General features: G+C 43.7%; 1 protein-coding gene across 5 annotated transcripts in view; it reads right to left on the minus strand.

The window, feature by feature from the left end:
- Positions 1-22,015, minus strand: part of LOC106611370 (neurexin-3a) — an 825,193-nt gene that overhangs the window by 147,729 nt on the left and 655,449 nt on the right. For all 5 annotated transcript variants that reach the window (XM_045723685.1, XM_045723683.1, XM_045723684.1 and 2 more), the window contains one exon: positions 3,945-4,126. In XM_045723685.1, coding sequence (XP_045579641.1) covers positions 3,945-4,126 — 182 coding nt within the window. The remainder of the gene's footprint in view (positions 1-3,944; positions 4,127-22,015) is intronic.

Consider the following 22,015-nt stretch of genomic DNA (forward strand, 5'->3'; position numbering starts at 1 on the left):
CTAAGAAAGGTCCAGTTGCCAGGACCACAAATACAAATTCCATTTAGACACTGTTGCCCTAGAGAACACAAAAAATTATACATACTTCAGCCTAAAGCTCTGAACGATCTGAGAGACAAGGCAAGAAGGGCCTTCTATGCCATCAAAAAGAACATACATTTTGACATACCAATTAGGATCTGACTAAAAATACTTGAATCAGCTATAGAACCAATTTCCCTTTATGGTTGTGAGGTCTGTGGTCTGCTCACCAACCAATAATACAAGAAATGAGACAACAGCATACTGAGAATCTGCATGCAGAATTCTGCAAAAATATCCTAAGTGTACAATGTAAAACACCAAATAATGCATGCACAATGAATTAGGCCGATACCTGCTAATTATCAAAATCCAGAAAAGAGCCTTTAAATTCTACAACCTCCTAAAAGGAAGCGATTCCCAGTCCTTCCAATACAAAGCCATCACCTACAGAGAGATGAACCTGGAGAAGAGTCCCCTAAGCAAGCTGGACATGGGGCTCTGTTCACAAACACAAACAGACCCCACAGAACCCCAGGACAGCAACAAGATTAGACCCAACCAAACCATGAGGAAACAAAAAGATAATTACTTGACACATCTGAAAGAATTAACAAAAAAACAGAGCAAACTAGAATGCTATTTGTCCCTAAACAAAGAAAAAACAGTGGCAGAATAGCTGACCACTGTGACTGACCCAAAATGAAGGAAAGCTTTGACTATGTACAGACTCAGTGAGCATATCCTTACTATTGAGAAAAGCCGCCGTAGGCAGACCTGTCTGTCAAGAGAAGATGGGCTATGTGCACACTGCCCACAAAATAAGGTTGAAACTGAGCTGCACTTTCTAACCTCCTGCAAAATGTATGACCATATTTGAGACACATATTTCCCTCAGATTACACAGGCCCACAAAGAATTTCAAACTCCCCTATCTATTGGGTGGAATACCACAGTGTGCCATCACAGCAGCAAGATGTGTGACCTGTTGCCACAAGAAAAGGGAAACCAGTGGAGCGCCAACACCATAGTAAATACAACCTTTATTTAACTGTATTTATTTTCCTTGTTGTACTTTAACTATTTGCACATAATATGACATTGGAAATGTCATTATTCCTTTGGAGTGTAATGTTTACTGTTCATTTTTTAATTTTTTATTTCACTTTTGTTTATTATCACTTGCTTTGGCATATTTCCCATGCCAATAAAGCCCTTGAATTGAAATTGAACATATATATATGGCAGAGAGAGAGAGAGAGAGCGAGAGAGAGAGAGAGAGAGAGCGAGAGAGAGAGAGAGAGAGAGAGAGAGAGAGAGAGAGAGAGAACTAACAAACTGCCTAAGCCCTGAGTCCCAATCCCATATATTACAAACATATTTAAACAGCCCAGTATGATTTATGTTTGGCTCCGTTAAAGGGAAAGCCGCTCTAATTGTCTTTGTAGGCTGGCTGAGTTGTGTGTTCCACCATGTCAACTTAATACATGAGAGAGCGAGAAATTTAAATACCCTTAGGTAAGCTCTCTAACAGACAACCCAACTATACAGTAGATATTAGTACTCCACATAAAGGCAGAACGGTAGAAAGGCAGAACGGTAGAAAGGCAGGACGGTAGAAAGGCAGGATGGTAGAAAGGCAGGACGGTAGAAAGGCAGAACGGTAGAAAGGCAGGACGGTAGAAAGGTAGGAAGACAGAAAGGCAGGAAGACAGAAAGGCAGGAAGACAGAAAGGCAGCACTATGGATTCTGACAGTTGATGAGTATATCTGAGGGCCAAAAGCTACAAAGAATAAAACAATACAATCTCTCAGGGATTCTACTGACGACAGTATAGAAATTCACAGCTTCATTATTCATAGGGCGAGAAAAAACAGAGAGAATGTGTGAGTATGTGTGAGCCTGTGCGTGTGTGTGTGGGTAGATTTGTAACTAGGCATCCGTGTGTGTGTGTGTGTGTGTCTGTGTGTGTCTGTGTGTGTGTGTGTGTGTGTGTGTGTGTGTGTGTGTGTGTGTGTGTGTGTGTAGATTTGTAACTAGGCATCCGTGTGTGTGTGTGTGTGTGTGTGTGTGTGTGTGTGTGTGTGTGTGTGTGTGTGTGTGTGTGTGTGTGTGTGTGTGTGTGTGTGTGTGTGTGTGTGTGTGTGTGTGTGTTTTTGTTTAACTATCCTTGTGGGTACCAGAAGTCCTCACAAGGACAGTAAAACAAGGAAAACTCTGACAAGTTGGACATTTTGCCCATCCCCAGTAGGAAAAATGCTGTTTTAGGGTTAGAATAAAGGATAGGGTTAAGGGTTACATTTAGTGTTGAGAGTTAGGGTTAGAGGTTACGTTTAGGGTTGAGAGTTAGGGTTAGAGGTTACATTTAGGGTTGAGAGTTAAGATTAGAGGTTACATTTAGGGTTGAGCGTTAGGGTTAAGGTTTACATTTAGGGTTGAGAGTTAGGGTTAGAGGTTACATTTAGGGTTGAGAGTTAGGGTTAGAGGTTACATTTAGGGTTGAGAGTTAGGGTTAGGGGTTACATTTAGGGTTGAGAGTTAGGGTTAGAGGTTACATTTAGGGTTGAGCGTTAGGGTTAGGGGTTACATTTAGGTTTGAGAGTTAGGGTTAGAGGTTACATTTAGGGTTGAGAGTTAAGATTAGAGTTTACATTTACGGTTGAGAGTTAGGGTTAAGGTTACATTTAGGGTTGAGAGTTAGGGTTAGAGGTTACATTTAGGGTTGAGAGTTAGGGTTAGAGGTTACATTTAGGGTTGAGAGTTAGGGTTAGGGGTTACATTTAGGGTTGAGAGTTAGGGTTAGGGGTTACATTTAGGGTTGAGAGTTAGGGTTAGGGGTTACATTTAGGGTTGAGAGTTAGGGTTAGGGGTTACATTTAGGGTTGAGAGTTAGGGCTTGGTATAGTTTTAGTGTTAGGGGTTTGGGGTTATGGTTAAGTTAAGGATTAAGGTTAGACGTAGGGTTAGGGGTTATGGTTAAGTTAAGGGTTAAGTTAAGGGTTAAGATTAGATGTAGGGTTAGAGGTTATGGAAAATTAGATTTTGGATGGGAATCAATTATACAAGGATAGCAATACACATAATGTGGCTCCCGAGTAGTGCAGCGGTCTAAGGCACTGCATCTCAGTGCAAGAGGTGTCACTACAGTCCTTGGTTCGAATGCAGGCTGTATCACATCTGGCTGTGATTGGGAGTCCCATAGGGCGGCACACAATTGGCTCAGCATCGTCCGGGTTTGGCCAGGGTAGGCTGTCATTGTACATAAGAATTTGTTCTTAACCGATTTGCCTAGTTAAATAAAGGTTAAATAAAATTAAAAAAATACAAAACTGTGTGTGTGTGTGTGTGTGTGTGTGTGTGTGTGTGTGTGTGTGTGTGTGTCTGAGTGGTAGCACTCATCTGTTAATGCTGATCCTATCTCATCATGCTAGATCTGCATCATTTTCCCCCATGTCTTGGGAATGACTTCAAACACACATGAACATTTTGCTATGTTGCACATACATATACAGAGTATTCTGGAAGTATTCAGGCCCCTTGAGAGAGGAGGATAGAGAGAGGAGGACAGAGGTAGAGAGAAAGGAGGACAGAGAGAGAGAGAGAGAGAGAGGAGGACAGAGAAAGAGGAGGACAGAGAGAAATGAGGACAGAGAGAAATGAGGACAGAGAGAAATGAGGACAGAGAGAAAGGAGGACAGAGAAAGAGGAGGACAATGAGAAAGGAGGACAGTGAGAAAGGAGGACAGAGAGAGAGAGAGAGGATGACAGAGAGAGAGGAGGACAGAGAGAAAGGAGGAGGACAGAAACAGAGACAGAGAAAAGAGAGGTAAAAATTAGATCTAGAACAAGAGATAGAACAACAGATAAAGAAAGGGACATATAAAAATAACAAGGAACAAAGCAAGAGAATATTGTAACTTACGATGTGGAGCATGAGATAGTCTCCAAGACCCGGAGCGCTGTCTATCCGGACCAGGATGCCGTCCTTTAGGGAGGTACTAAACCCTACGGTCAGCCTGTCTGTACGCGTGCTGGGCCTCTCGTTGGCTGGCCACTTGAACGTGATGAGGCCTCCTCCTTTCCCAAATATATAGGTGGTCCCAGCTGAGGAGAAGGAGAGAGAGAGAGAAGATGAGCGGAAAGACTTACACCAGATGGGGATGATTCCAAGCAAAGTAAAAGTAGGATAATGTTAAGCCCACCAAAGTATTTTATTGGAATATGGTGTTGATTATTGGTGTTTTGTTATGTGTTTTTCTGTTGTTATTCTGTTGTTGTTCTGTTGTTATTCTGGTGTTGTTCTCTTGTAGTTCTGTTGTAGTTATGTCATTATTCTGTTGTTGTTCTGTTGTTGTTCTGGTGTTCTGTTGTAGTTCTGTTGTAGTTATGTCATTATTCTGTTGTTGTTCTGTTGTTGTTCTGGTGTTCTGTTGTAGTTCTGTTGTAGTTATGTCATTATTCTGTTGTTGTTCTGGTGTTGTTCTGTTGTAGTTCTGTTGTAGTTATGTGATTATCTGTTGTTGTCTGGTGTTGTTCTGTTGTAGTTCTGTTGTAGTTATGTGATTATTCTGTTGTTATTCTGGTGTTGTTCTGTTGTAGTTATGTCATTATCTGTTGTTGTTCTGTTGTAGTTCTGTTGTTGTTCTGTTGTTGTTCTGTTGTTGTGTGTGTTTGCCTTGTCTGTGTTGTTCTGTGTTTGTGTAAAGAAACAAAAATTACGATTCCCATAATGTTTGTTGAAGAGATATTATTTGCATGCAAACACACTAGCACTGCCTTCAAATGTCCTCCTCAAGATACAGCACAACACTGTAAACACTAGCACTGACTTCAAATGTCCTCTTCAAGATACAGCACAACACTGTAAACACTAGCACTGCCTTCAAATGTCCTCCTCAAGATACAGCACAACACTGTAAACACTAGCACTGCCTTCAAATGTCCTCCTCAAGATACAGCACAACACTGTAAACACTAGCACTGCCTTCAAATGTCCTCCTCAAGATACAGCACAACACTGTAAACACTAGCACTGACTTCAAATGTCCTCCTCAAGATACAGCACAACACTGTAAACACTAGCACTGCCTTCAAATGGCCTCCTCAAGATACAGCACAATACTGTAAACACTAGCACTGCCTTCAAATGGCCTCCTCAAGATACAGCACAATACTGTAAACACTAGCACTGACTTCAAATGTCCTCTTCAAGATACAGCACAACACTGTAAACACTAGCACTGACTTCAAATGTCCTCTTCAAGATACAGCACAACACTGTAAACACTAGCACTGACTTCAAATGTCCTCCTCAAGATACAGCACAACACTGTAAACACTAGCACTGACTTCAAATGTCCTCCTCAAGATACAGCACAACACTGTAAACACTAGCACTGACTTCAAATGTCCTCCTCAAGATACAGCACAACACTGTAAACACTAGCACTGCCTTCAAATGTCCTCCTCAAGATACAGCACAACACTGTAAACACTAGCACTGACTTCAAATGTCCTCCTCAAGATACAGCACAACACTGTAAACACTAGCACTGCCTTCAAATGTCCTCCTCAAGATACAGCACAACACTGTAAACACTAGCACTGCCTTCAAATGTCCTCCTCAAGATACAGCACAACACTGTAAACACTAGCACTGACTTCGAATGTCCTCCTCAGGTTTCGGGGGCCAAGTAGGCCAAAGACTTTGAAAACAAATCTGTTTTTATTTTCTACAGTAAGTCATCTAGAGAAGCCTCACCTGTCCCAAGTTTCACAAGAGGTTTTTGAACAACTGCTGTTTTCACCTGGGTCAGAAAAGTCGTAATTCAGCAGCTGGTTTGCTTTAGCCCAGCCTCCATGGGAAAAACTGTGACCTATACAAGTTAAATATAACTCCCTCCAAAAGGGATTAGCTATACAGATTTTGACGAATGAATTCTCCAGTTCACATGTATTATAGCTGAGAAGATCGCAGGAGGACGTCTTTTGAAAAATCAAAGCCGTACTCCTCCGAAAAACACACAGACAGACTCCGTTTCTGTCGTTTTAGAGAAGTTAAATAGTCATTGTGAGAGAGACATCTTATTGGCATGACTTGTGTTTGAGTGAACATATGTGCAGTATAGCTTGCTTATGGTGAAATATGCACTTTGTGTGTGTGTGTGTTTTTTTATTTAACTAGGCAGTTAAGAACAAATTCTTATTTTCAATGACGCAAAGGAACAGTGAAATATGCACTTTGTGTGTGTTTTTTTATTTGACCTTTATTTAACTAGGCAAGTCAGTTAAGAACAAATTCTTATTTTCAATGACGGCCTAGGAACAGTGAGTTAACTGCCTTGTTCAGGGGTAGAACAACAGATTTGTACCTTGTCAGCTCAGAGATTTGAACTTGCAACCTTTCGGTTACTAGTCCAACACTCTAACCACTAGGCTACCCTGCCGCTACCCTGTGTGTGTGTGTGTGTGTGTGTGCGTGTTTGTGTGTGCGTGTGTGTGTGCATATGCGTGTTTTTGTGTGTTTGTGTGTGTGAGTGTGTGCGTGTGCGCATGCATGCATGTGCGCGTGCGTGGGGGTGTGTGTGTGTGTGTGTGTATGTGCAGAAATGGGCAAAAAAACAAAGATCAATTTATAAAAATAACCTAGTAAATACTTATATTTTGAAATGTATTTAATTAAAAATACATGTATAATGTATTTTAAAATACAGAAATACATTTGCAAAGCAGCCCAACCCAAAACAGCAACAACATTATCAGTAGCGGTTACAGAGACGGTCTACTTTCTATGGCTGTGATAGCTTAGTTGAATGCACTAACTGTAAGTCACTCTGGAAAGTACTTTAGAATTAAAGTATTTGTTACAAAATACAGTCCCGAGTAACACACATTACTAAATACTCCATAGTATTTAAGTACATACACAACACAAATATTGCAAATACATGTAACAGATATACTACCAATCACTGCATACATGCATGTGTGTGTGGTGTGGTGTGTGTGTGTGCGTGCGTGTCTGTGTGTGTGTGTGTTACTGTGTGGTGTGTGTCTGTGTGGTGAAAGGCTATAACCAAGCAAGCTCTTCCTCTACCTCTTCCTCTCTAGTTGTGTTACTGTGTGGTGAAAGACTATAACCAAGCTAGCTCTTCCTCTACCTCTTCCTCTCTAGTTGTGTTACTGTGTGGTGAAAGGCTATAACCAAGCTAGCTCTTCCTCTACCTCTTCCTCTCTAGTTGTGTTACTGTGTGGTGAAAGGCTATAACCAAGCTAGCTCTTCCTCTACCTCTTCCTCTCTAGTTGTGTTACTGTGTGGTGAAAGGCTATAACCAAGCTAGCTCTTCCTCTACTTCTTCCTCTCTAGTTGTGTTACTGTGTGGTGAAAGGCTATAACCAAGCTAGCTCTACCTCTGCTCTTCATCTCTAGTTGTGTGTTTGGGGGAACTTGTGACTCTCAGTGGGACCAACACCCAGACAACCTTTCTCTCTCTCTCTCCACTCACCCTCTGGTAAACATTCATATCACATTTACATTCATGACCCAGCACTTGCACTTCAGATAGGACTGCAGGGTATAAACTATGCAGGGTACAGATAGGACTGCAGGGTATAAACTATGCAGGGTACAGATAGGACTGCAGGGTTTAAACTATGCAGGGTACAGATAGGACTGCAGGGTATGAACTATGCAGGGTACAGATACTGTAGGACTGCAGGGTATGAACTATGCAGGGTACAGATACTGTAGGACTGCAGGGTATAAACTATGCAGGGTACAGATAGGACTGCAGGGTATAAACTATGCAGGGTACAGATAGGACTGCAGGGTATGAACTATGCAGGGTACAGATACTGCAGGACTGCAGGGTATGACCTATGCAGGGTACAGATACTGCAGGACTGCAGGGTATGAACTATGCAGGGTACAGATACTGTAGGACTGCAGGGTATAAACTATGCAGGGTACAGATATGACTGCAGGGTATAAACTATGCAGGGTACAGATACTGCAGGACTGCAGGGTATAAACTATGCAGGGTACAGATAGATCTGCAGGGTATAAACTATGCAGGGTACAGATAACTGCAGGTATAAACTATGCAGGGTACAGATACTGCAGGACTGCAGGGTATAAACTATGCAGGGTACAGATAGGTCTGCAGGGTATAAACTATGCAGGGTACAGATAGGACTGCAGGTTATAAACTATGCAAGGTACAGATACTGTAGGACTGCAGGGTATGACCTATGCAGGGTACAGATAGGACTGCAGGGTATAAACTATGCAGGGTACAGATAGGACTGCAGGGTATGATATATGCAGGGTACAGATAGGACTGCAGGGTATAAACTATGCAGGGTACAGATAGGACTGCAGGGTATGAACTATGCAGGGTACAGATACTGCAGGACTGCAGGGTATGACCTATGCAGGGTACAGATACTGCAGGACTGCAGGGTATGAACTATGCAGGGTACAGATACTGTAGGACTGCAGGGTATAAACTATGCAGGGTACAGATATGACTGCAGGTTATAAACTATGCAGGGTACAGATACTGCAGGACTGCAGGGTATAAACTATGCAGGGTACAGATAGATCTGCAGGGTATAAACTATGCAGGGTACAGATACTGCAGGACTGCAGGGTACAGATACTGTAGGACTGCAGGGTATAAACTACGCAGGGTACAGATAGGACTGCAGGGTATAAACTATGCAGGGTACAGATAGGACTGCAGGTTATAAACTATGCAGGGTACAGATAGGACTGCAGGGTATAAACTATGCAGGGTACAGATAGGACTGCAGGGTATGATATATGCAGGGTACAGATAGGACTGCAGGGTATGAGCTATGCAGGGTACAGATAGGCCTGCAGGGTACAAACTATGCAGGGTACAGATAGGACTGCAGGGTATAAACTATGCAGGGTACAGATAGGACTGCAGGGTATAAACTATGCAGGGTACAGATAGGACTGCAGGTTATAAACTATGCAGGGTACAGATAGGACTGCAGGGTATAAACTATGCAGGGTACAGATAGGACTGCAGGGTATAAACTATGCAGGGTACAGATAGGACTGCAGGGTATAAACTATGCAGGGTACAGATACTGTAGGACTGCAGGGTATAAACTATGCAGGGTACAGATAGGACTGCAGGGTATAAACTATGCAGGGTACATATAGGACTGCAGGGTATAAACTATGCAGGGTACAGATAGGACTGCAGGGTATAAACTATGCAGGGTACAGATAGGACTGCAGGGTATAAACTATGCAGGGTACAGATAGGACTGCAGGTTATAAACTATGCAGGGTACAGATTAGGACTGCAGGGTATAAACTATGCAGGGTACAGATAGGACTGCAGGGTATGAACTATGCAGGGTACAGATACTGCAGGACTGCAGGGTATGACCTATGCAGGGTACAGATACTGCAGGACTGCAGGGTATGAACTATGCAGGGTACAGATACTGTAGGACTGCAGGGTATAAACTATGCAGGGTACAGATATGACTGCAGGTTATAAACTATGCAGGGTACAGATACTGCAGGACTGCAGGGTATAAACTATGCAGGGTACAGATAGATCTGCAGGGTATAAACTATGCAGGGTACAGATACTGCAGGACTGCAGGGTACAGATACTGTAGGACTGCAGGGTATAAACTACGCAGGGTACAGATAGGACTGCAGGGTATAAACTATGCAGGGTACAGATAGGACTGCAGGTTATAAACTATGCAAGGTACAGATACTGTAGGACTGCAGGGTATGACCTATGCAGGGTACAGATAGCACTGCAGGGTATAAACTATGCAGGGTACAGATAGGACTGCAGGGTATGATATATGCAGGGTACAGATAGGACTGCAGGGTATGAACTATGCAGGGTACAGATAGGCCTGCAGGGTACAAACTATGCAGGGTACAGATAGGACTGCAGGGTATAAACTATGCAGGGTACAGATAGGACTGCAGGGTATAAACTATGCAGGGTACAGATAGGACTGCAGGTTATAAACTATGCAGGGTACAGATAGGACTGCAGGGTATAAACTATGCAGGGTACAGATAGGACTGCAGGGTATAAACTATGCAGGGTACAGATAGGACTGCAGGGTATAAACTATGCAGGGTACAGATACTGTAGGACTGCAGGGTATAAACTATGCAGGGTACAGATAGGACTGCAGGGTATAAACTATGCAGGGTACATATAGGACTGCAGGGTATAAACTATGCAGGGTACAGATAGGACTGCAGGGTATAAACTATGCAGGGTACAGATAGGACTGCAGGGTATAAACTATGCAGGGTACAGATAGGACTGCAGGTTATAAACTATGCAGGGTACAGATTAGGACTGCAGGGTATAAACTATGCAGGGTACATATAGGAATGCAGGGTATAAACTATGCAGGGTACAGATAGGACTGCAGGGTATAAACTATGCAGGGTACACATACTGTAGGAGTGCAGGGTATAAACTATGCAGGGTACAGATAGGACTGCAGGGTATAAACTATGCAGGGTACAGATAGGACTGCAGGGTATAAACTATGCAGGGTACAGATAGGACTGCAGGGTATAAACTATGCAGGGTACAGATAGGACTGCAGGGTGTAAATTATGCAGGGTACAGATACGATTTACAAAGTAGCAATGCATCAGAATGCACAGTAAATGCATAACCCTGGATTGGAGTTTCAAGCAGATCACTGATAACTTCTCACAGTCCATCATAATCCCAAATGCTCCTTCAATACACTGTCGATGGTCTTATTATATTTACTGATGGTTAAAGAAGCAACATCAGGCATACCTCAGTTCTTCTCTTCCCATTGGGAGATTTGGTTGCCCTGTGATACTGAATAATGTATGCAGTCATTACTCAGTGAATTAATGAATGAAGATCCCTTTGGCTTGGGGTGTGCCCTTGCAGCCTTGTTCAGAGGCACTTCAGAGGGATAACAGAAAACAATTGACATTTCCGGCTGCAAAAGAAGAAAGAGAAACCGTTTGATGGAAACAAGATGTTAAACTTTGAGACATGGCGGTAACCACATATCCTCCGTATATGATGGCATGAGTAGTTTGATAAAACAATGTGGTGGAATTTTTTTCTCTCAAGCACAACAAGGTGACTGCTTCATTTCAGATCAAGATCAGCGTGTGTAAGGTACAGTTTTAATAGAACAGAGACAGACAAACAGACAGACAGAGAGAGAGAGAAAGAGAAAGAGAAATAGAGACAAATCTGTCGTTCTGCCCCTGAACAAGGCAGTTAACCCACTGTTCCTAGGTCGTCATTGAAAATAAGAATTTGTTCTTAACTGACTTGCCTAGTTAAATAAAGGTAAAATAAACGTAATTTTTATTGTTTATTTCACTTTTGTATATTATCTACCTCACTTGCTTTGGCAATGTTAACACGTGTTTCCCATGCCAATATAGCCCCTTGAACAGATTGATCAGTGACAGGTCAAGAAATAATAAAAAGGCTGTTGCCTATATCCCATTAAGACAAACAACACAGCCCTAAGACAAAACAACACTGCCCTAAGACAAAACAGCACTGCCCTAAGACAAAACAGCACTGCCCTAGGACAAAACAGCACTTCCCTAAGACAAAACAACACTGCCCTAAGACAAAACAGCACTGCCCTAAGACAAAACAGCACTGCCCTAAGACAAAACAGCACGGCCCTAAGACAACACAGCACCGCCCTAAGACAACACAACCCCGCCCTAAGACAAAACAACACCGACCTAAGACAACACAGCACTAAGACAAAACAGCATGGCCCTAAGACAACACAGCACCGCCCTAAAACAACACAACACTGCCCTAAGACAAAACAACACCGCCCTAAGACAACACAGCACCGCCCTAAGACAAAACAATACCGCCCTAAGACAACACAGCACCGCCCTAAAACAACACAACACTGCCCTAAGACAAAACAACACCGCCCTAAGACAACACAGCACCGCCCTAAGACAAAACAATACCGCCCTAAGACAACACAGCACTGCCCTAAGACAACACAACAGAGGCCTAAGACAAAACAACACTGCCCTAAGACAAACCAGCACCGCCCTAAGACAAACCAGCACTGGCCTAAGACAAACCAGCACTGCCCTAAGACAAAACAACACTGCCCTAAGACAATTCAGCATGGCCCTAAGACAACACAACACTGCCCTAAGACAAAACAACACCATCCTAAGAGAAACCAGCACTGCCCTAAGACAATTCAGCATGGCCCTAAGACAAAACAACACCGCCCTAAGACATCACAACACGGCCCTAAGACAATTCAGCACGTCCCTAAGACAAACAACACTGCCCTAAGACAAAACAACACTGCCCTAAGACAAAACAACACTGCCCTAAGACAAAACAACACTGTCCTAAGACAAAACAACACTGCCCTATGACAAAACAACACTGCCTTAAGAGAAAACAACACTGCCCTAAGACAATTCAGCACGGCCCTAAGACAACTCAGCACTGCCCTAAGACAACACAAAACCACCCTAAGACAACACAACACCGCACTAAGACAAAACAACACTGCCCTAAGACAACACAACACGGCATTAAGACAGCTCAGCACGGCCCTAAGACAACACAGCATGGCCTTAAGACAACACAGCACGGCCCTAAGCCAACACAGCACGGCCCTAAGCCAACACAGCATGGCCTTAAGACAACACAGCACAGCCCTAAAACAACATAGCACTGCCCTAAGACAACACAGCACGGCCCTAAGATAAAACAGCACGGCCCTAAGATAAAACAGCACGGCCCTAAGACAACACAGCACTGCCCTAAGACAACACAGCATGGCCCTAAGACAACACAGCACGGCCCTAAGCCAACACAGCACGGCCCTAAGACAACACAGCATGGCCTTAAGACAACACAGCACAGCCCTAAAACAACATAGAACTGCCCTAAGACAACACAGCACGGCCCTAAGATAAAACAGCACGGCCCTAAGACAGCACAGCATGACCCTAAGATAAAACAGCACGGCCCTAAGACAACACAGCATGACCTTAAGACAACACAGCACTGCCCTAAGACAAAACAACACGGCCCTAAGACAAAACAGCACACCTTTAAGACAGCACAGCATGGCCCTATGACAACACAGTACGGCCTTAAGCACAACACAGCACAGCCCTAAGACAACACAGCACTGCCCTAAGACAACACTTAAAGCCCTATTCAGACGGGATAAGCTTTACTGGGTCAGCTCAGGTAATGTAATTATGTGCACCAGCACAAATCACCACATTTGTAATTTTAGTCCCGTCTGAATCTGCCATGTCAGTCATTTTTACTAGCAAGGTTATTATCTCAGCCCTAAAAACCTACTCTTTTTCTGCAAACTCCAAGGTCCTCTGATAATACGTATCCCGTGAGAATCGTCATCACTGTGTTTTGACGGACATTACAGAGTTTAACAGTACTGCACCCAGATTGGTTAGGAACATTGGAACAAATTAATGCTTAAAACAATGTGCTATGCAGGTACCCTACAGATTAATGATTTGTTTTGTCAAATATCCTAGTGCCATACTTCTCTTTTAAAAGATGAAGTGGACGATTTTGAGCCAATGAATTGATAATTTGCCAAATCCGTCTGGTAATTAAATGTCTGCAGGTTACAGTTCATTCTTCTTATTGATATGCATTATTATTTTACATTTCTCCCAACTGAAGGCCATTAGCCCAATATTAGGCAATCCCTAGATATTTGAAATATCTTCACGACCTAGAAGAGCCTTAAGGCTTCTGTCATAACAGTCAATTGTGAATAAGGAAAAAAATTATTACTGAGGCAGTTTGGTAAAACTAATCCCGTCCAAATCATCCACTGGAAAAACGGACATGCTGGGGTAAAAATTACATAACTGATGTTCTATTGTAACAATAGTCCCATGTGAATAGGGCCTAAGACAACAGAGCAAGGCCATTTCACAACCTGCTAGCCTGCAGAAGTGCATGATGGGATTGGCCTGAGCCCAGTCCCTGACGGTGATGGTTTTGCCAGCACTGGTGTGTGTATGTGTGTATGTGTATGTGTGTGTGTGTGTGTGTGTGTGTGTGTGTGTGTGTGTGTGTGTGTGTGTGTGTGTGTGTGTGTGTGTGTGTGTGTGTGTGTGTGTGTGTGTGTGTGTGTGAAATAACTGGGGTGACACACTATACCCAATCTTCTCTCATCTAATAGGCTTGTTAGGAGGAAGACGTTTTTAGGAGAATATTGTCCATGACAGATTTCTGAAAACCAACTGATGTCAGACAATAAGCTGAATCGTCTGAATGTGTGACTGTACTCCAATAAACTGTCTAAGAATGGGTTTGGAGATGTCTTCTACTGGAATTATATGATACAGTTCACTGACTGAGTGAGTAATGTCTGTAATACCCTTCATCATGCTAAGATAAGAGAGTTAGCTAGATAACTCCAGTCTGAGTTATGCAAACGGGGATAAAGTGCATTATCAATAATTAAGTATAGAGTGACTGTGTGACTCCTGACATCAGAATCATAGAGGGGGATTAACGAGAAATTGAAAGAAGTCTCATACGACGGCAGGAAATATTTTGAAGATCCACTTTAAGTTAAAAGAGAAAACAAATGAGACTACGTCAGCATGAGTTAATGGATTCATTAACTTTTTTTCCAATTAGTGTAAACACACTTTAGCTGAATGACAGCAAGGTGATTTAGCATTTAATCACTGACCTAGACACGATACTGAAGCTTTTAAGACAATTAAAAAGCAGAAAAGTGCCTTCCTTTGTGTATACTGATGAGCCTGAGGTTTTTTCTCCATAATGCGTTCCAGGTACATGCATAAATGAATAATGTGGCGGAAAGTTTCAAGAAGGAGAAGATGGCCTGAAACACTAACAGCTTCATAAAATACATTTTCTTTTCAGAGCAAAGACGCGTGCACCTGTAATTAAGTAATGTGGCTTTAAGTCTACTAGTAGGGATTGTCATAGAAACCTGACAGGCATTCAGATGGGAGACAGCTCTCTCAAAATTGAATTAGAATTACTATAAACTGATGCATAGACTGGTTAATGGCATTCTAAGAATTGTTTCGCTTCTTTTTGAAAGGACAATAGGCAAGCTGACTACGCCAGCCAGGTCAGTAATCCATCCATGCCTGAGGACGTTGGGAGAAGAAGTGGAAAGCGGCCACTAGGGGTAACAGTGACACTAAGGGTAACTGTTACATTCAAGTAGACTTCAGTTTTGCTCGGGTGTCGTGGTAGGGGATGGCGGATGGGCGTAAGCATCTACCTCTGATTCCAAAGGTTGGAAGTTTGAATCCATTGATAGAAAGTTGTTTTTGATATATTGGTTTTAAGCCTATCCCAAACATTAACCCTTACCTTAACCATTCAGAGTTAATGTCTAACCTTAACCATTCAGAGTTAATGCCTGAACTTAACCTTAAACACTTCGAAATTTGACGTTTGGAACATTTTTGAGAAACATGGATGAACATCTAATTCTGACGTGAGACTATAAGAGCTGGTAGCAGCACCCATTATGGCCCAATACAACATCTAATAAAAACCTGGCATTCGATTCCAATAAAACCACCATAGTTCACTTCTTGGTTGAAGTGCCTAATTGTTTACCTACGTCTCAACATCACTTTCATCCAATGGTAAATAGTGTGTCTAGATCTAACAACATGTCCTTGGAAAATAAGGACCATTGAAGAGAATGATTGACGTTGTTCTGCTTAAGAGTGTACCATGAAATGGTCATTCAAAATATACAATCATGCAACTAGAAAGCTGGATTGTTGAGTACCTACGGTAATTACGGAAAACAACAAAAAAAGACTAAGAAAATCAGAAGTCAGAAATCAGAAATGGTTAAAATATAGTCATAAAAATATCAGTAGTCAGAACTGTGTCTATATGAAGGTCTAGGAAATACCTTCAGGTTACATGAAGTGAGATCAAACCACTCAGCAGGGAAGGGCAGAGGCAAAGGGGGATGTATGTCTGGGGGAGTTATGCCATTTCCCAGACTCCTCCCATTTCCTCAGAACCTAAGAAACGTTCTCCTTTCCTGGAACTCAAACACCACAACACGGAGTGTGGTGGATCCACCCTCCTTATGCTGGTTGGAATCATATTCCCTATTTCTCAGAAGTAAGGTGTCAATAATAACTCAAGCACAAACACACATACTGTACACACACACACACACACACACACACACACACACACACACACACACACACACACACACACACACACACACACACACACACACACACACACACACACACACACACACACACACACACACACACGCGAGGGGTAGCAAGTCTGTGCTGGTTTGCTTTGATCTATTCTAAACACTGCCATCATATGTATACACACATACTGTAAATGTTCACTTTCCTCCATGGACACACACATACACACATGCGTGCTAATGCACACACACACACACACACACCAAAAATACAGACTTTCCAAGACATAACAATCTGTACACGTGCACACACACAATCCCTGATCTCATACAGTCTCTAAAATGGAACGCTTTAAGCAGTTCAAGCACAACCCCCCCCCCCCGTGGGATGATCTTGAGAGAGAAGCGAAGGTATTCTGAGAGTTGAGGGTTTTGACATCTATCAGCTGAGCAATTGGATTCCAGTTTTCCTTAGATAAGAGACAGATTGGAGTGGGAGTTTAAAGTGAAGACAGAAAGAGAGAGTGCCTGACGATAGAGCAACAAGCCTCCATCTTCCCCTAACCTTCACAAAGCCAGCCATTTTGAATTTACCAGCGGTTAGCACGATTACATTAATAAGACTGATGCATGGAAATTAGGCCACTTAATTAGATATAAACCCAGCAAAAATAACAGGGAAACAGAGCGGGATGCCAAATCAGAACGTTAGCTCCATGTCCCCCACAGTACGGTAATGTTACCTTCTGTTTCTCCCAGAATATTAGCTCTCTGTCCCCCACAGTACGGTAATGTTACCTTCTGTTTCTCCCAGAATATTAGCTCTCTGTCCCCCACAGTACGGTAATGTTACCTTCTGTTTCTCCCAGAATATTAGCTCCATGTCCCCCACAGTACGGTAATGTTACCTTCTGTTTCTCCCAGAATATTAGCTCCATGTCCCCCACAGTACGGTAATGTTACCTTCTGTTTCTCCCAGAATATTAGCTCCATGTCCCCCACAGTACGGTAATGTTACCTTCTGTTTCTCCCAGAATATTAGCTCCATGTCCCCCACAGTACGGTAATGTTACCTTCTGTTTCTCCCAGAATATTAGCTCCATGTCCCCCACAGTACGGTAATGTTACCTTCTGTTTCTCCCAGAATATTAGCTCTCTGTCTCCCACAGTACGGTAATGTTACCTTCTGTTTCTCCCAGAACGTTAGCTCCCTGTCCCCCAGTTTGATTGTATTAACCCACTGTTTCTCCCAGATTAATCAAGGTTATGTGGGCCAGCGCAGAGGTCAATTCTATTCCAATTCCTTGGAACTCAGCTTGGAAATGTCTCCATAGCAGCGTGGTGGTCAATTCCATTTCATTTTCCATCAGTTGAATTTAACATGGAGTTTTCTATTGGACTGCATGTGATTCTGGAGTTGAAGTGAGGTTACTCTGGATGGGTTAATATCACTATGAATAAACAGCAGAGGAACCTTCCAGTCCAATAGGTGGGTTGATATCACTATGAATAAACAGCAGAGGAACCTTCCAGTCCAATAGGTGGGTTGATATCACTATGACTAAACAGCAGAGGAACCTTCCAGTCCAATAGGTGGGTTGATATCACAATGACTAAACAGCAGAGGAACCTTCCAGTCCAATAGGTGGGTTGATATCACTATGAATAAACAGCAGAGGAACCTTCCAGTCCAATAGGTGGGTTGATATCACTATGACTAAACAGCAGAGGAACCTTCCAGTCCAATAGGTGGGTTGATATCACTATGACTAAACAGCAGAGGAACCTTCCAGTCCAATAGTTGGGTTGATATCACTATGAATAAACAGCAGAGGAATCATTATTCAGGCCCTGATGTTTACTTAAGGCAGTTGTATACTGCTTGTTGTGTACAGCCATGTCTCTTCCCTGGAGTTATTCTTCTCCTCATTCTTCCCTTCTTTCCTGTTGTCATTATGTGACTACAGAGGGAGTAAGGCTCAGAGTGACAGGGAATGAAGATACCACTCTGCGAGCGAGAGAGGGGAGGGAAGAGGAGGAGGGATGAGGGAGGCACATTGGAGAGGAGGGTACAGCCGAGCAATATGAAAAGTGTCACTGTGTGGTGAGGCATCAGAGCCGGTGAAAATGGGATAAACTGTGGAGGTAGGAAGGAGAGATGGGGATTGATAGAGCCTGCTTTGCAGACGCCACCTCTAGACCTCCAAAGAACATCATTTTCAAAGAAACTGTGCACACAGTTCTCCCGAGGTGTGCTTCCCCACAGCGACTAAAGTACAGAGAGAAAATACGGTGGAGAAAAACTCATCCATAGAATGGAGGGAAGAAATGAGTCACCCAAAAATGAGGTCGGGGGAGAGAATTGTACAGTGCGGGTGGGGGCACTTGCCTAGTGTATACCAGAACTTTCCAAGAGACACAACTTTCATGTTAAAAATATCACTGATTTGATGATTCATACATGTACAAAGATTGTATTTTTTTTTATCAATCACATAAATCAAATAGAACTCTATAGTTATTTGATGTAAGTTGAGTGTGTGCATGCTGTGGTGCTGACCCACAGAATACCCGACAGCCTTGTTATTCTGACACAACAGAAATCAGTGGAGGAAAGTGTCTAAACAACAAACCAGAGCCAGACCAAGTAGCGTACGAGCCCAAAGGAGTCATCGATGCACAACCCCTAGCTGTGGTTAATGTCTCACTGTTTCACATGACGTAGTCAGCTGGGGACTGTTTCACATGGTATAGTCAGCTGGGGACTGATTCACATGGCATAGTAAGCTGGGGACTGTTTCACATGGCATAGTCAGCTGGGGACTGATTCACATGACGTAGTCAGCTGGGGACTGTTTCACATGACATAGTCAGCTGGGGACAGTTTCACATGGTAGAGGTCAGCTGTGGACTGTTTCACTTGACATAGTCAGCTGGGGACTGTTTCACATGGTATAGTCAGCTGGGGACTGATTCACATGGCATAGTCAGCTGGGGACTGATTCACATGGCATAGTCAGCTGGGGACTGATTCACATGACGTAGTCAGCTGGGCACTGTTTCACATGACATAGTCAGCTGGGGACAGTTTCACATGGTAGAGGTCAGCTGTGGACTGTTTCACTTGACATAGTCAGCTGGGGACTGTTTCACATGAAGTAGTCAGCTGGGGACTGTTTAACATGATAGAGGTCAGCTGGGGACTGTTTCACATGACGTAGTCAGCTGGGGACTGTTTCACATGGTAGAGGTCAGCTGGGGACTGTTTCACATGACGTAGTCAGCTGAGGATTGTTTCACATGACATAGTCAGCTGGGGACTGTTTCACATGACATAGTCAGCTGGGGACAGTTTCACATGGTAGAGGTCAGCTGTGGACTGTTTCACTTGACATAGTCAGCTGGGGACTGTTTCACATGACGTAGTCAGCTGGGGACTGTTTCACATGGTAGAGGTCAGCTGGGGACTGTTTCACATGACGTAGTCAGCTGAGGATTGTTTCACATGACATAGTCAGCTGGGGGACTGTTTCACATGATGTAGTCAGCTGGGGACTGTTTCACATGACGTAGTCAGCTGGGGACTGTTTCACATGACTTAGTCAGCTGGGGACTGTTTCACATGACGTAGTCAGCTGGAGACTTTCACATGACGTAGTCAGCTGGAGACTGTTTCACATGACGTAGTCAGCTGGGGACTGTTTCACATGACGTAGTCAGCTGGGGACTGTTTGACATGGTAGAGGTCAGCTGGGGACTGTTTCACATGGTATAGTCAACTGGGGACTGTTTCACATGACGTAGTCAGCTAGGGACTGTTTCACATGACGGAGTCAGCTGGGGACTGTTTCACATAGTAGAGGTCAGCTGGGTACTGTTTCACATGGTATAGTCAGCCGGGGACTGTTTCATATGGCGTAGTCAGCTGGGGACTGTTTCACATGGTATAGTCAGCTGGGGACTGTTTCACATGGTATAGTCAGCCGGGGTCTGTTTCACATGACGTAGTCAGCTGGGGACTGTTTCACATGACGTAGTCAGCTGGGGACTGTTTCACATGGTAGAGGTAAGCTGGGGACTGTTTCACATGGCATAGTAAGCTGGGGACAGTTTCACATGGTAGAGGTCAGCTGTGGACTGTTTCACTTGACATAGTCAGCTGGGGACTGTTTCACATGAAGTAGTCAGCTGGGGACTGTTTAACATGATAGAGGTCAGCTGGGGACAGTTTCACATGGTAGAGGTCAGCTGTGGACTGTTTCACTTGACATAGTCAGCTGGGGACTGTTTCACATGAAGTAGTCAGCTGGGACTGTTTAACATGATAGAGGTCAGCTGGGGACTGTTTCACATGATGTAGTCAGCTGGGGACTGTTTCACATGAAGTAGTCAGCTGGGGACTGTTTCACATGGTAGAGGTCAGCTGTGGAATGTTTCACATGACAGTCAGCTGAGGATTGTTTCACATGACATAGTCAGCTGGGGACTGTTTCACATGACGTAGTCAGCTGGAGACTGTTTCACACAACGTAGTCAGCTGGGGACTGTTTCACATGATGTCGTCAGCTGGGGACTGTTTCATATGACGTAGTCAGCTGGGGACTGTTTCACATGACGTAGTCAGCTGGGGACTGTTTCACATGATGTAGTCAGCTGGGGACTGTTTCACATGACATAGTCAGCTGGGGACAGTTTCACATGGTAGAGGTCAGCTGTGGACTGTTTCACTTCACATAGTCAGCTGGGGACTGTTTCACATGACGTAGTCAGCTGGGGACTGTTTCACATGGTAGAGGTCAGCTGTGGAATGTTTCACATGACATAGTCAGCTGGGGACTGTTTCACATGGTAGAGGTCAGCTGGGGACTGTTTCACATGACGTAGTCAGCTGAGGATTGTTTCACATGACATAGTCAGCTGGGGACTGTTTCACATGATGTAGTCAGCTGGGGACTGTTTCACATGACGTAGTCAGCTGGGGACTGTTTCACATGACGTAGTCAGCTGGGGACTGTTTCACATGACGTAGTCAGCTGGGGACTGTTTCACATGACGTAGTCAGCTGGAGACTGTTTCACATGACGTAGTCAGCTGGAGACTGTTTCACATGACGTAGTCAGCTGGGGACTGTTTCACATGATGTAGTCAGCTGGGGACTGTTTGACATGGTAGAGGTCAGCTGGGGACTGTTTCACATGGTATAGTCAACTGGGGACTGTTTCACATGACGTAGTCAGCTAGGGACTGTTTCACATGACGGAGTCAGCTGGGGACTGTTTCACATAGTAGAGGTCAGCTGGGTACTGTTTCACATGGTATAGTCAGCCGGGGACTGTTTCATATGGCGTAGTCAGCTGGGGACTGTTTCACATGGTATAGTCAGCTGGGGACTGTTTCACATGGTATAGTCAGCCGGGGTCTGTTTCACATGACGTAGTCAGCGGGGACTGTTTCACATGACGTAGTCAGCTGGGGACTGTTTCACATGGTAGAGGTAAGCTGGGGACTGTTTCACATGGCATAGTAAGCTGGGGACAGTTTCACATGGTAGAGGTCAGCTGTGGACTGTTTCACTTGACATAGTCAGCTGGGGACTGTTTCACATGAAGTAGTCAGCTGGGGACTGTTTAACATGATGTAGTCAGCTGGGGACTGTTTCACATGAAGTAGTCAGCTGATGACTGTTTCACATGGTAGAGGTCAGCTGTGGAATGTTTCACATGACAGTCA

This window comes from Salmo salar, chromosome ssa09 (genome assembly GCF_905237065.1).
Source record: "Salmo salar chromosome ssa09, Ssal_v3.1, whole genome shotgun sequence".
NCBI lineage: Eukaryota > Metazoa > Chordata > Actinopteri > Salmoniformes > Salmonidae > Salmo > Salmo salar.